This window comes from Bombina bombina, chromosome 4 (genome assembly GCF_027579735.1).
Source record: "Bombina bombina isolate aBomBom1 chromosome 4, aBomBom1.pri, whole genome shotgun sequence".
NCBI classification, from domain to species: Eukaryota; Metazoa; Chordata; class Amphibia; order Anura; family Bombinatoridae; genus Bombina; species Bombina bombina.
This window is the reverse complement of record NC_069502.1, coordinates 882,060,358-882,076,906: the sequence shown is the minus strand read 5'-3', so window position 1 is coordinate 882,076,906 and position 16,549 is coordinate 882,060,358. Positions and strand designations below refer to the sequence as shown.

The following is a 16,549-nucleotide window of genomic DNA, read 5'->3' as shown; positions in this document are numbered from 1 at the left end:
TTTCTTCTGATTGCATGTGATGATTAAGTAGGGGGCCCTGCTACAGCCTTTGCCCTGAGGCCAAGCACTGTTTAGTATCACCCCTGTCATCACTGACTTTCATGAAAAAATTATAATTTTTAAACATTGTTGCTAATGGAAGTATATTGCAAAAATACTATTCAAGGCAGAAATTCACATGTGCATCTCAGTTTTGGCTGGAATGTCCCTTCAATCATCAGCATGTTAATTGTATGTTTATCCTCTCATGTCATGCATTTATTTAAAAGGCCATAATAGCCGAAAAAGGACTTGCTCTAATTTGTTGCAGCATGTAATTTTTAGATATTGACCCTACACTACTGTGTTTAACCACCACAAAGGGAGAGATCACTGCTGGTCCCAAGCAGAACCTGCCAGTGATCCAATCAACAGCACTATGTCACGCTTGCCGCTCGGTCCTTCCGGCGTGTCTGCATTGCCTAGCAACGTCACACACAGTGAGCCGATTCCTCTGATGACATCAGGCGCCTTCTTATTCCGGCGCTCCGTTCTCCTGGTGCCCGTTTGTTCTCTTTGTGGCTTGAAGTGAGTACTCAATTACTGTTTCTTCTGTGCCTGTTATCCTGTTGCCGAACCTAGCTACTCTGACTATTCTACTGCTAAACCCTGAACTGCCTGAATACCTGTTGCCAAACCTTGCTGTACTGACTACGCTATTGCTTAACCCTGAACTGCCTCAATACAAGTTACCAAACCTTACTGCACTAACTACGCTATTGCTTAACCCTGAACTGCCTGAATACAAGTTGCCAAACCTTGCTGCACTGACTACGCTATTGCTTAACCCTGAACTGCCTGAATACAAGTTGCCAAACCTTGCTGCACTGTCTACGCTATTGCTTAACCCTGAACTGCCTGAATACAAGTTGCCAAACCTTGCTGCACCGACTACGCTATTGCTTAACCCTGAACTGCCTGAATACAAGTTGCCAAACCTTGCTGCACTGTCTACGCTATTGCTTAACCCTGAACTGCCTGAATACAAGTTACCAAACCTTGCTGCACTGACTACGCTATTGCTTAACCCTGAACTGCCTGAATACAAGTTGCCAAACCTTGCTGCACTGACTACGCTATTGCTTAACCCTGAACTGCCTGAATACAAGTTGCCAAACCTTGATGCACTGACTACGTTATTGCTTAACCCTGAACTGCCTGAATTCAAGTTGCCAATCTCTGCTTCTCTGACTACGTACTTGCTTAACCCTGTATTGCCTGATTTCAAGTTGCTGATCCCTGCTTCATGGATTACTCTTTTGTCTAAATCCCAAACTGCCTGATCTCCTGTTGCCGACTACTGCTGGTCTGACTACGCCCTGGCCTGACCCCACACTACCTACCATCAAGATTCCGGGTACCCTTTTCTGAACTACTTGATTCCTTACTTCCTTTGTGAGTACTTTGTTTTATAGAAGTTGTCGTGGGGTCACGTCCTGGGTTTTACTCAGTGTGCTAGTGTGTTATTTAAGTTCACTCTAGCATTTGGGTCTGATTCCGGACTTCACCTAACCTGACATTACAAACGGGCCATAAATTATGGACCCTGTTGAGTTATCCACGGCCGTGACCCTCCAGGGACAACTTCTTGGAACACATGCTGCACACCTGCAGTCTCTCGATGCTAAACTTGATCAGATTTCGGCTCTTCTGCATAATCTCTCTACTCCTCCTCAGTCTTCTTCTGCCGCTGCAGCTGCCAGTTCTACTACGCCTTATAATCCGCCACAGCCAGTAGGTCACTTGATTCCTAGAATCCCACTAACTGATAAATACGACGGCAATCCTGAAGAGTGCCGTGGATTTCTAAACTTCAGAAACAACCCTCAGGTGTTCTTCAATTCCTCTTCAAAGATTACCTTTTTGATTTCCCTCCTGAAGGGTAAGGCTTTGGCTTGGGTATCACCCTTTTTGGAAAAGAATGACCCCTTGCTTCATGATGTGGATCCTTTTTTATTCGCTTTTTCTTCTGTTTTTGATAAACCAGGTAGGGCCGCAGCAGTTGAGGCTGGGTTGTTGGACTTAAGACAGGGTTCCCTTTATGTAGCCCAATATGCTAATGAATTTTGGACTTTAGCCACTTAAAAAGCATGGAACCATGGGGCTCTGCGAGCAGCTTTTTGCAAAGGGCTTGGTGAACGATTGAAAGATGAGCTAGTATATCGTGATCTACCAGAATCTTTAGAAGATCTTATCAACTTATGTATTAAACTAGACACCAGATACTCTGAACGTTTACAGGAAAGAGACCAGAATAGAAGACTGTTTTCTAGACCGACTTTCCGACCACCGTCTCGTACCCCCAGTATGTCCTCCCCTAATTCTACTTCGTCTGATTTGGTAGAACCCATGGAAGTAGGAGCAATTAAGTTGTCCGAAGCCAAACGCCTTAGAAGGCGCACCTTAGGACTGTGTTTGTACTGTGGTACCAAAGGGCATTTGTTAAGAGACTGTCCCACCAGGCCAGTAAAAGCCAAGACTTAACTACTGATCGAGGGACAGAGTTAAGCCAGAAACCATTGTCCACCCTCAATCCCAAACTATTTGTTCCTGTTACTCTCACATTTGGGTGCACCAAGTTTCAGACTCAAGCTCTCATCGACTCTGGAGCCGCTGGAATGTTTATGGACTCTAGTTTTGTTGACTCCCTTAGAATTCCTCTCCTTACCAAGAACCAATTAATTAGGGGAACCTCAATCAGTGGCCAACCCTTGGGCACAGGACATATTCAATGTTCCACAATACCTCTTCACATGTCTGTGGGAGTTCTCCACTCAGAAAGCATCAGTTTTGATGTCACCACTTCTCCCCAATTTCCGCTGATTTTAGGATTACCATGGTTGCAGCTTCATGATCCTGTTTTTTCTTGGTCCAAAGGAAAACTTGTAGCTTGGGGTACTACGTGTTTCAAACGTTGTCTGCAATGTCCCTCCAAATCTTCCAATTCTGTTGTGGCACTTGTAGACATCCCAGTTGCACTACCAAAGCAGTATCATGACTTTTCTGACATCTTTTCCAAGAAAGAGGCAGAAACTTTGCCTCCTCATCAGACTTTTGATTGTCCTATTGACCTTTTACCTGGAGCTCCTCTACCAAGAGGTAAAACCTATCCCTTTTCTCGTCAGGAAAACATCTCTCTGGAAGAATACATTAAGGATAACTTAGCCAGAGGATTTATTTGTCCTTCTTCTTCACCTGTAGGTGCAGGATTTTTCTTCATCGGTAAGAAAGATGAAGGTCTCCGGCCCTGCATTGACTATCGTGCATTAAACCAAATCACGGTAAAGAACAGTTATCCCCTTCCGCTCATCCCTGAGCTATTTGATCGTCTTCAAGGAGCTTCTATTTTCTCCAAATTGGATCTACGAGGGGCCTATATTTTGGTTAGGATACGTCAAGGGGACGAATGGAAAACAGCATTCAACACTAGATTCAGCCATTATGAATATTTAGTTATGCCATTTGGATTATGCAATGCACCAGCTGTATTTCAACACTTCGTAAACAAAATCTTCAGAGACTATTTAACCCACTTTGTTATTGTTTATCTTGATGATATACTGATTTATTCCAAAGACCTACAAGAACATTTTCACCACATCAGATTAGTACTCCAAAGGCTACGTGTGAATTCTCTCTTCGCCAAACTGGAGAAATGCTCTTTCCACCAATCCTCCATTCCCTTCTTGGGTTATACCATATCTAGTTCCGGATTCGACATGGATCCTGAAAAACTTTCAGCAATTAAAGACTGGCCAAGACCTACCACCCTCAAATCACTACAGAGGTTTCTTGACTTTGCCAACTACTATCTGAAGTTTATAAAAGACTTTGCTAAACTTACTTCTCCTCTTACTTCCCTTACTAAGAAGGGTCAAAAACTGCAGGGATTGGCCTAGTTCAGCAATTCTGGCTTTTGAGAATTTGAAATCTGCCTTCTCGTCAGCATCAATCCTATGTCATCCCGATCCTGAACTCCAATTCATTCTGGAGGTAGATGCTTCCTCGGTAGCTGCTGGAGCAGTACTCTTTCAACGTAACCCAATCACCAGCAAGATACAGCGGTGGGTTTATTTTAAAAAAAATTCAATCCAGCAGAACTAAATTATGACGTAGGCAATAAGGAGTTGCTGGCCATAAAACTGGCTTTGGATGAATGGAGACATTGGCTTGAGGGTATTTGTCAACCATTTTTAATCTTAACCGACCATAAGAATCTTCTGTACCTCTATACGGCTAAACGCCTCAACTCTCGTCAAGCTTGATGGGCTTTGTTCTTTTCTAGATTTAATTTCATACTGTCCTATGTTCCTAGTACCAAGAATTCTAAAGCTGACACTCTGTCCAGGCAATACCAAGCTACTCATTCTATAACACCGGAATCTGATCCTATATTACGTCCAGTTAGTGTTCTAGCTCAAGTATCATCTTTTCCTTTAAAAGCTCTTCATTCTGCTCAAAACCAAGTACCGTCTACCTATGTGCTTCCCCCTGGGATTCTGCTTGTACCATGTGAACTTCGTTCTAAACTTCTGCAATGGGCTCATGATTGTCTACTGGCTGGTCATCCTGGAATGATCAATACCCTGTGGAAACTCAAACAACATGTTTGGTGGCCCTCCATGAGTAAAGACTTAAAGGATTACGTTGCCGCTTGTAACTCTTGTGCCTCCAATAAACACTCTTCTCGATTGCCTATGGGATTGTTACAACCTCTTCCAGTACCACATTACCCTTGGTCCCACTTATCCATGGACTTTATTACTGATCTACCTGTTTCTGCTGGAAATAAAACCATATGTGTAGTGGTCGACAGGTATTCCAAGTCAGTACATTTTATTCCCCTACCTGGACTGCTTTCCGCTCAGTGTCTCTCTAAACTGTTCATTTTTCATATCACTGGATTACACGGATTTCCTGTAGACATAGTCTCAGATCGAGGTGTCCAATTCGTCTCAAGGTTTTAGAGGTCTCTTTGCAAACATTTCAGTATCAACATCTCTCTTTCTACTGCTCACCATCCTCAGTCCAATGGACAAACCGAACGTTTGAATCAGTCTCTAGAATCCTTTCTCAGGCACTATGTAAACCATCAACACTCCAACTGGTCTCAACTTCTTCCTTTAGCAAAATTGGCCCACAACTCTCACTTCAATTCATCATTACAGACTTCTCCCTTCAAGGCGGCCAATGGGTTCGAACCAAGAACCTTTCCCATGGCTCCTAGTGCTTCTACAGTGCCTGGGGCGGATCATACAGTAAAAGACCTCTGTAAGCACTGGCATCGTATCCGTCAGATTTTACTCTCTACTTCCAGAAGATACAAGAAATTTGCTGATCGTAGACGAGTCAGAGCTATTTCATATCACACCGGAGACAAGGTGTGGCTGTCCACTAGATTCATTCGTCTGAAACAGCCCTGTACAAAATTGGGTCTTCAGCATATCGGCTGGCCTTACCCAAGTCCCTTAAGATCCATCCAGTATATCATGTCACTCTTCTCAAACCGGTAGTAAAGAACCGTTTCTCCATCAAACTCAAACCTCCTCCTCCACTCCTGGTGGAAGGTACTCCTGAATTCGAGGTTAGTCAGATCCTGGACTCCAAGTATCGTGGCAGCCGATTGTACTATCTTGTTCATTGGAAGGGTTATCCCATCACAGAACGATCCTGGGAATCTGCCTCTCAGGTTCATGCTCCTGCTCTTGTCAAGTAATTTCATCTGAAGCATCCTGCCAAGCCTGGTCGGGTCCCCCGGAGGGGTCCTTGAGAAGGGGGCATTGTCACGCTCGCTGCTCGGTCCTTCTGGCGTGTCTGCGTTGCCTAGCAACGTCACGCACAGTGAGCCGCTTCATTTGATGACGTCAGGCGCCTTCTTATTCCGGCGCTTCGTTCTCCTGGTGCCCGTTTGTTCTCTTTGTGGCTTGAAGTGAGTACTCAATTACTGTTTCTTCTGTGCCTGTTTTCCTGTTGCCGAACCTAGCTACTCTGACTATTCTACTGCTAAACCCTGAACTGCCTGAATACCTGTTGCCAAATCTTGCTGTACTGACTACTCTTCAAGTTGCTGATCCCTGCTTCACGGATTACTCTTTTGTCTAAATCCCAAACTGCCTGATCTCCTGTTGCCAACTACTGCTGGTCTGACTATGCCCTGGCCTGACCCCACACTACCTACCATCAAGATTCCGGGTACCCTTTTCTGAACCACTTGATTCCTTACTTCCTTTGTGAGTACTTTGTTTTATAGAAGTTGTCGTGGGGTCACGTCCTGGGTTTTACTCAGTGTGCTAGTGTGTTATTTAAGTTCACTCTAGCATTTGGGTCTGATTCCGGACATCACCTAACCTGACACACTAGTTGTACGACACTCAGATGTGTAGCTAGAACTGCTGATTGAATCAGTGTCAGTTTCCGCTCAGCACCAGCAGTGTTCTATGGGTCTCGAGCAGAGCTTTTACTTTGCAGGGATTAAACATACAGTAGTGCAGGGTCTAATGTGATTTTTTATCTATTATTGCCCTTTAAAATCATTATTGGGGGCGTGTCCGGGCCAGGTCTGAAGATGGCCGCAGAAAATGGTAGCTCTGACTGATCCATTTACATTCCGCCGTGTATCTATCTGATGCTAAGCCATCCAGCTTGAATTTTTACACTAACAAATAGAGGGCATCTTACTGGATTAGGCAATACTTTTCTCTGTTTGCTACGGAACCAACCATACCAGACCGTTGAGGAACTATGGCGGCCCTGTGTAAGGGATAGGCCTCAACACCTCCCCCCCCCCCCCGGGAACCAGGTACACAGTTGATAATCCCACTCCCACTAAACCATCGTGGAGCAGTTATACCTTGTTATCAAAGCTCTAATGGAGGAACGTGAAGAGCACATTTGTGGGAGAATTGATAGGATACTTTTGCAGCAGCCCGCATCACCTTCTGGGAGCAGCGCAACTATATTCAGTGAAACGTCACAGAAAGATGTGCAACTTACTTCTTTCCAAGGATTAAGCCTAACAGATTGCCCGGCTCGGAAGAATAGTGTGGAACTGGCGCGGGGCTGGTCCGCTGCTGACCTCTCTACCACGGCCCCAGTAAAGCACGATATGGAGCTGTCTGAACATGTAGGGATAATTTGCAGCCCGGCTGATACTCACTGGCAACATCCAGCTGAGCATGATGCATGGAGCTCCTTGTCAGACAAGCGATTGTGGAGACCCGGCCTGGGATTGACTCTAATGACTGCCTGGGGGTGTGTGGCCGGCCTCTCCAGGTCAAAGATGGGGACTCCTGGCCAGAGTCTTTCTAAAGTTAGTAGCAGCTCAGCCCGGGGGAGGGACCGCCAGCCTGCTAGCAGGAACTGCTGTGTGGAGAGCTCTCCCTACCTTTTCAGCTGCTTTAATTCTTCAGAGTCTGGGGGTTTCACTCTCTTCCCACAATATCATGGACCCTTCGATGCAAGGTCTTGGGAGATCTACCGCTGGGGCTATTGTCTTCTGATACTGCCCTGCAGGGTAGGAGTGGGATAGATACGCAAGGGTCCTGTTCACATGCTCTAACAACTCACTACTGGGACATCTATTTACTTGTCTCTGTATTTTTGTGGTTATTAAATTGTCTCTTTTATTGCGTTTTATAAGTTACAGGGCAGAAGTGAGATGAGCATATGATGGTCCTGCTGGTATGCCCCAGCAGCCTACTACAGGGACATTTTTTGTTTTTATTAATATATTATTGTTATTGAGTTCTATGAGTAACCTGCTTCTGTTTTATAGCCATTTGAGTGGGTATGTTAAGTTCTGACATAGTTCATAAGTCTCTTTCTTAATTTTCTATGCCAGTCTAAGACCATTGATGCCCCAGGTTCCTTGCTTATATGCAATCGTCAATTGTTAATCAATGTTATATATTTTAACATGCACCTAATTTCAATATGTATATGTTATTTAATATGGAAACATCCTTTATCCTTTGCTCACTTATGTAGTATTTTGTACTATTATTTAGCTGCAGTCCAGTATTACATATTTTGGCTTGCACCTAAGTTCAATGTGTATATGTTGTTTATTGTGGAAAAGCCCTTTATCCATTGCTTATTTATGTAGTATTTCAAACCATAAATTAATGACCCTAATGTGACAACAAGTCTCAATGGTCCAAAAGTGTCTATGCACCTCCAATTAATGGTACAGACCTACAATTATCCCATAACCTTTGGATACTATAGCCTATATAGAGTTTTATCCAGTTACTTGATGTCATATATGAAGGGTTCAAAAGAGGCTCTACAGTTTGTTGTCAAATAATATAATCTTTACACAGGTTTATCTCTCAGCTTGATATCATGGGCCAAGGGCTCAAAAGTGACCCTACAGTTTGTTCAATGCTATAGATCTATGGTTTCCATGTTCTTATTTAAACGCAGTGTGTGTTCAGGTCCAAAAGGGGCCTATGCTTCTTAAAAAAAACCTCGGATTAGACAGAAGAGTCAATTAAGGCCCAAAAGAGGTCTATAGTGTAGAAGAGGGTGATAAAGATAGTTAATATAGTCTTTAAAGAGTCTTATCTTTTATTCTGATATCATGCACCTAGGGTTCAAAAGTGCAGCATCTATAACTAGGAGTTGAAGGTCAGTCCCAAAAGAGGCCTGTGCTATTTAAAAAATACTTAGACTAGATAATAGAGCCAATTGATGCCTAAAAGAGGCCTATAGTGCAGAGGAAGGCAATAAAGTTTGCTATTACAGGGTTTTTTTTTTGGGGTTTTTTAGGGAATTCTGCCTCCTAGTTTGACATCACGTATTCAGGGTCCAAAAGTGGCCCTATGGTTTTTTTATAATGTTTATACCTTACCTTAAGTCTACTATTTACTGCAGTAACATATATAAAAAGACTTATATTAGTAAGTCTTATAGTTTTTAGAGATCCTAAAGGGGTCTATACATTCTAAAAGCGTTATTACTTAACTCATTGCGGTCAGGGGTGACCTGTAACCCTCCACAATCTTAGGCAGAGTTAGGGAGTCTCTGCCCATCCCAGGATGCTAGATGCCTCCTCTCTCCCTTCTCCAATCATTTTTGTTCCCTCACTCATCCTTCCTCTTTGCTAACGTCTTGGACACAAACATACAGTATTGTTTGGAAAGAAATCTGGTTATGTATGCGTTCTATAATCTAAAGTGGTTTTTTTTTATTGCTCAATATATTTCTAAACCTTTTTCACTTGTTATACAATTATGACATACATAAGTTTCTTTTTTGTATGTTTAATACCTTATACTCTAAAAGTGTCCACAAGGTGTGGTCCTAATTGCAAAACGTAAGCTACATTAGACTTGTGACAGGTCCTAGTGCTCTACTGGACCATGCATGGACACTTCATAATGACGAATCCTGGTAAAGGGAAAGACACAATGTATATTATTAGAAAAAATATAAGGTGTTGTATTAAGTGTTGCATTTCTCCTGTGTATGCAAACCATTACTCAGGCTCCAGCTTTGTTGTATCTAAAGAAATGTTTTGTTGGAGACATTCATGATGTTTGTACGTACTTGTGTACTGAATATTTTATTTCCTATGTATATATGTAATGTTTGCCTAAACACCTTAATAAAAAGTATTTAAAAAAAATAATAATTATTATTATTATTATACTTTATTTATAAAATGCCAACATATACTGCAGCGCTGTCCATGGGTACAATTCATTTAAATCACTGGTTTTCAAACCTGTCCGCAGGCCTCCCTAACAGGCGAGATTTTAAGGATATCTGAACTAGAGCATAGGTGAAATAATCAGCTGATTAGTAAACATCTTTATTTTACCTGCTCTCACCCAAGGTAATCTTGAAAATCTAGCCTGATTTAGCCACCAATCAGCAAGGTGCTGAACCAAAAATGGGCCGGCCTCCTAAGCTTACATTGCTGCTTTTCAAAGATACCAAGAGAACAAAGAAAAATTGATAATAGAAGTAAATTAGAAAGTTGCTTAAAATTGCATGCTCTATCTATTTCTCAACCGTGGGCCTCAAGTACCCCCAACAGGCCAGGTTTTCATTATAGCTAAACCAGTGCCCAGGTGAAATAATCAGCTGATGGGTGAGAGCAAGTTAGTAACCATAGTGTTTCTGATTAGCTGATTATTTCACCTGTGCACTAGTTCAGCTATAATGAAAACCTGGCCTGTTGGGGGTACTTGAGGACCACGGTTTAGAAACACTGCTCTATCTGAATCATGAAAGAAAAAAACGTGGGTTTCATATCCCTTTAAATAAAATAATAACACAACTTTTAAGAGACAAGACAACATTTTATAAACAAATACAAGAGTAATTGAGGGCGTATTCTTGTGGGAACTCACAATCTAGAAACTCGTGTTGTAAAGTGCTAGGAAAATGTTAGTACATTTTTATATAACAAAGGTTCATAATCATTTTTGCCCCAATTCGTGTACAGGACTTGAAGGCAGCAGTAAAGAAGATGGCAGGTTTCTTTGGGATTTCTCTGAATGAAGAACAAGTACAGCAAATTGCTGATGATGGAACATTCAAGTTTATGAAAGAGAAAGCCAAAGAATCATATGGAGATTTTGTGCCAGTGTTCTTTAGAAAAGGTAACAAATGAATGCAAATGTATTGATTTATTTATTAATCTGGGGCTTTAAAAGTAAAGCATTACAGCAACTCAGCACAACATGGTCATCAATTGGGGGCTGCTAATACGACTGCCTCTCCTGCTTGCTTCACTGTAAGTTTCATGCCTGAAAGATGCAATGCTTGCAGCTCCCTGTAGGACTTTTTTTTAAAGTATTTATGTTGTGTTTGGAGCACATTTATGTTTAACCCTTACACTTTACGAGTAATCTTCAGTCTCATTAACCCAATCAGCCGAAACACGTAAGCCTGCTAAAACTTGGCATGCTTTGTTAACTTATGTGAGTCTACTAAAAGGATTTTCTATTTTGCGTTTAAATGGAACTAATAAAAGTATATTTCTTTCTTAAAGGGACAGTCTACACCAGGATTTTTTTATTGTTTAAAAAGATAGATAATCCCTTTATAATTAGCATATAAACCTCCTAGGTTTAGCTTTCAACTAAGAATACCAAAATAATAAAGCAAAATTGGTGATAAAAGTAAATTGGAAAATTGTTTAAGATTACATTCTCTATCTGAATCATGAAAGTTTATTTTGGACTAGACTGTCCCTTTAAGGTGGGGAGAGTACACTATTCCTTACTGTTGTGAATTCATCACCTAGCCACCAGGAGGAGGCCAAGACACCCTACACCAGGGCTTTAAGTATCCCTCCTACTTCCCTTACCCTCCTAGTATTTAGTTTCATCGTTTAGGGGCCGGCAAAGATAGAGGTGCTCAGGATTTAAAAAAAAAAAACTTCTAGGATATTAATCCCATCCTGCCCTCATAAGGTAAAACTTGGAAGAAAGGGACTTAGGAGAGTACTGGCTATGCAATCTCCTTACTGGAGTTGTGGTCAGCATTAGTTCTTGTGTGCCATATAGATAACATTGTACTTATGCCGGTGGAGTTATTTAAAGGGATATGAAACCCAAATGTAGCCACCAACCAGCAAGCGCTACCCAGGTTCTGAACTGCCTGATGAAAGGGTGCCAGCAGCACCTTGAAACGCGTACCAGACTGTGTGTATTTATTTTCATTCACATTTAATTTTTTCCCCATTTTTTTTAATTGAGATTCAATAAGGATATACAAACATATATGTCCATGAATGTTACATAAAAATAAATAGAAACACGAAAAACAATTGTTATGTATCCAATTATCACAAAGCATGAAGATCAGACATCAGCAAGGTAAATATGTATAGTATATATCCTTCAAACTATATGCCATCTAGGGGAAAAAACTATCAGTCCACTCTTGGACCCCAAAGTGTCATAAAAGAAAATAAAACAGTATAGAAGGCAATCAGGATCAAGTAGAGACCACTTTTGGATCTTAGATTATGAATCAACAGTTTCTCATTTTTTGACTATAAAGCAAGCTCTTGTATCCGCTATAACTGTGACGAGGAAAATGGAATGGTAGATTAATAAGAGGATACTATGTCACGTGAAATTATATAAAAGAATAATAATATATATAACAATTAGATGAATAATAATATATATAAAAATAGTATATGTAGTAACAGATGGGATTGCTATAGGACTTATTTTCCTATGCTCACGTCGTGAGCCCATTGGAGTGTATGGGGGGGAGGGAGGAAAATGATCAAATTTAAACGTTGTGGAGGTTGAATTACTAAAAGCTAGATCCAACAAAGTACATATCTCTGACATCATGAAAGGGATAAAATGTTTTATCCTAGGAGGCCTAGGGGGTATATTCAATAGCCTCACCTCTAAGATCAGCAATAATCTGTTACAAAATCAACACATAGAAGATGTAGCCTCGTGTTGTCAGTTAATTTCAGCATAGCTAGATGATCTATTAATATCTGCTATATGTGGAATGTTACTGATCCCTAACTGCCTACTAGTGGAGAGAGTTGGTGCGATAGACAAGCACTTCCGTAGGGGTAACAGCTATTTCCGTATGAAGATGTCTGACTAAACATTGACTGATATCATCTCTGATTGCATTGTTATAAGCCATATGTTGAATATCTAAAGCATGATATATAGTGTAGAAGTCAACATAACCTACTTTGATGTGTGCGAGTATAATACAGTAGCCATCTGCCAAACTAGGAGCTCAGCGGGAATTAGGAACTCAATTTTGCATCGCTGTCATGAGGTAGACTATCAGACATATGAGGTTCTCCTCCCCTGCGGGCACGGGCCCTATGCCCCACAGCAAGGGAAACCACCAGTTTAGGGCTATATAGTGAGTACCCCAGACAATGAAAATAGTTACAAAGAATATGGAACCATAATGTAGTAATATGGTAGCCGTAAAGGCAAACCACTTTGCATCTATATGGCGAAAACTGAGTACATTTGGCGAATCTTAACTAACATATAAGTATCATTCTTATATAGGTAGGTCTATTGGGTAGCAAAGTAATTATCACAGTTAAATAGCTCTAACTTCATAAATATATTTATAAGTAGCACTTGTCTTCTATATATTCTAAAATATATAGTATTACTAGATCTAAGAGGGTGGTGTCTAGGGACCAACTAACATGTTAGATAAGTGGGAGCAGTTCATAACTATCATATAAAAACCTAGACAATATAGTATTCTACAGTCTCCACACTGCGACTAAAGAAATTTTGACAAAATGTCTCAGACCTCCTAGAGAGATATCCAGCCTAGAATAAGATATACCATCTCTGCCTTACGTGTCACAACTACATGTATTGAAATGAAGCTTATTGGTAGAATTTTCCTAAGCATCTCAGATGGAATTTAGTACATTTGTAGAATAACCTGCTATATGCCACAATACGAGTATGATCCCAGACATACAGTTGCTGACTTAAAAATACAACAAATTAGCACACAAATATTTTAATAGTCTGACACTAGCTAGAGTTGTATAGCTTAGGGTTGAATAGCTGACCTCAAGTAAAGTATATTCACATATTCATATTAGTCCTAAATATAAAAACCTGGCGTAACAAAATAATGACAATAGGAACATATGAAAAACGGAATGGAAAGTTCAAAGTCAAAAAAACAAAGCCTATAATGACATCTTCTTTTCATGGCCAATAGGCAAGTTAACCTATTCCAAGCTTGTAAGCCGAGAGACTAATGTTATTCTTTATCCCCAGTTTGGGAGCAGAAAAACTGGCCTTATACTTCTTCTCGGCGGGCTGCCAGAGGGGCCGCGGAGCAATTGCAGCATAAACGGTAGGGCTTTTCATGTCCACCTTCCCCCGCACATGGGAGAGTCTCCGTGACTCTGGCCTAGTAATCTCCTCATGTGCCAGCATAGTGTTAGGGCTCTTCGTTTCCAGATTCCTCCCCACACAGAGAGGTAGCGATCCGGTCTCCAAACTACCGCTCCTGTCAGCCAAGATACACCTCAGTTGAGCCAAAGCAATTGCAACCTGGTCCACGGGGTCGGCCGCATTCCACATGGACCAGGTCTGACCCACATGGTGAAAATGCTGCTCCCCATTCTCTCTCCAGCTGTCCACAGGTAAAGACACCAGAGAGTTCAAAGAAGTAAGAGGCACAAGAAAGGGGGTCTTTACCTTCTCAGCCGTGTATGGTGTGTGCCAGCTCTCCAGATCTCTGAGTATAGCCCTTTCAAAATCTAAGAAAAGGGCCCGTATGGTCTTTAGAGTGTCCTCCATAGTGAAAGATAGCTGAGCAAGTCACTGACGCCACACATCCATAAGTACCTGTAATCTGTGGCAGTCGCTCTTCCTCAGATGTCGCAGGTGTAATAGGCTATCCGTGCCGATCGTACTTCTGTTGGCTGGTATCTCCGGTCAAAGTTTAAGGGGTACGCAGCCGGTTTATCGCTGTTGCAGTAGATTACCCCGTGGTTGAAAAGATGGCCGTTCACACGCAGTCTGTGAACCAGGTTTTCTAATGCCTCAAGAATCTGTTATGAATCAAACTTCTCTGAGCTCAAAAGCAGACGGTAGAAACCACAAAAGTTAGTATAATGTCTGGAGTGAATTATAGCTGAAACAAATGGTCGAAAAGGCAGTTTAATGTACTATTTCAGCAGAGCTGAAGTAATATGCAACCGATCCGTTTCTTAGCTTGCTCCGCCACCCCCCCCCCCCCTATTTTCATTCACTTTTAATAAATTATATCCCATGTCTAGGGATATTAACTTTTAATGATTTGTGAGCTTTTTTGAGAGATTTATTCCTTCTGTGGACCCAATTTTCGCATATATCTTGGTTCCTGTTCACTGGAGTGAGCCAGCTGGTGGGCTCAGATCTACCAGCCTGTATTACTTGCACTGCATTATAGTTCGCATCGTATGTGAGTATCAATCTTAGTGGGGGCGTCATATTGGGAATACTGTTCCTTTAAAAGTGACCATCTGAACTATTGGAGTATCTTTCCCTCCCCCCAATTTTCTTTCACAACTAGCTGAGGGTTCTTTGGATCCTATGTGAGTCATCTGGTGGGCTCTGACCAATCCAGCCTGTTGGAATAGCACTGCATTATAGTGCGGCTTCCTTCTGAGTACCTGTTTACAGGGAGGGTATTTCTGGGGATTTTTGAACCATTCTGTTGTAACTTGCTGCACCATTGGAGCGCCTTCTTCTTTTTGTTTTTATGTCTGAACAAAAAATGGGCCGGCTCCTAAGCTTACATTCCTGCTTTTTAAAATAAAGATACAAATAGAACAAAGAAAAATTGATAATAGGAGTAAATTAGAAAGTTTCTTAAAATTGGATGCTCTATCTGAATCATAAAAGAAAAAATATTTGGCTTCATATCTCTTTAAGAGTCAGCACTAATTGCCTGAAATGCAAGTCTGTCAAAAGATCTGAGATAAGGAGGCTGTCTGCAGAAGCTTAGATACAAGGTAATCACAGAGGTAAAAGTATATTAATATAAAAGTGTTGGTTATGCAAAACTGGGGAATGGTAAATAAAGGGATTATCAATATTTTTTTAAAAATGTTGGTGTTTACTGTCCCTTTAATATTTCACATTAAAATGTTTTTCACATAGCAGAATATGTTCTATTAATTCTTAAATACATATTTCTATATATACTGTATATCTGATGTTTTTTTGTAAAATATATATCTATACATATATATATATAGGTATGTATGTATATATATATATATATATATATATATATATATATATATATATATATATATATACACATACAGATATATATAGGAATATCTATTAAAAAATACTTAGAACATATTCCCTTAAGTGAAGAACATTGAAATGTGAAATATATACAGTAAGTCCATAGTTAAACAATTTATTAAATAGGAATATTGCATAAATATGATTTTCATGTTATCAGTTACTTGACTGCAAAGGGCTTCAACACACACACACACACACACACACACACACACACACACACATATATATATATATATATATATATATATATATATATATATATATATATATATATACATATATATATATATATACTGTATATGTTTATATATAGGGTGACCATATTGCAGCTTTAAAAAGGGACACATATGAAAAATACATGTCAGGGTTCTTATACAAAACATTTCTTTAAACAGTCCTAAAAAATAGCCCTGACATATGTATTTTTCATATGTGTCCCTTTTTTTAAAGCAGCAATATGGTCACCCTATTTATATAGGTATATATAGTAGATGAGGCTGGAAAAAGACAGAAGTCCATTGAATTCAACATATACAAATTTTAATTTATCTACAATAAAAGCTCCAGTTGATCTTAAACTAATCTCATTAAAAAGGTGACCCGTTTAAAACCAACATTCATATCCCTAAATTTTATTTCTAGCCAGAAAACAAACCAGTTTTAAATGTATCTAAGGTATTAGAATTGACTAACTCCTTAGGTAATGACTTCCA

The 16,549-nt window shown here is 40.4% G+C and overlaps 1 protein-coding gene across 1 annotated transcript in view; it reads left to right on the top strand.

Annotated features, from left to right (window-relative positions):
* Positions 1–16,549, top strand: part of LOC128655681 (sulfotransferase 6B1) — a 91,756-nt gene that overhangs the window by 62,938 nt on the left and 12,269 nt on the right. The window contains exon 6 of the mRNA XM_053709264.1: positions 10,493–10,649. Within this exon, the coding sequence (XP_053565239.1) occupies positions 10,493–10,649 (157 nt within the window). The remainder of the gene's footprint in view (positions 1–10,492; positions 10,650–16,549) is intronic.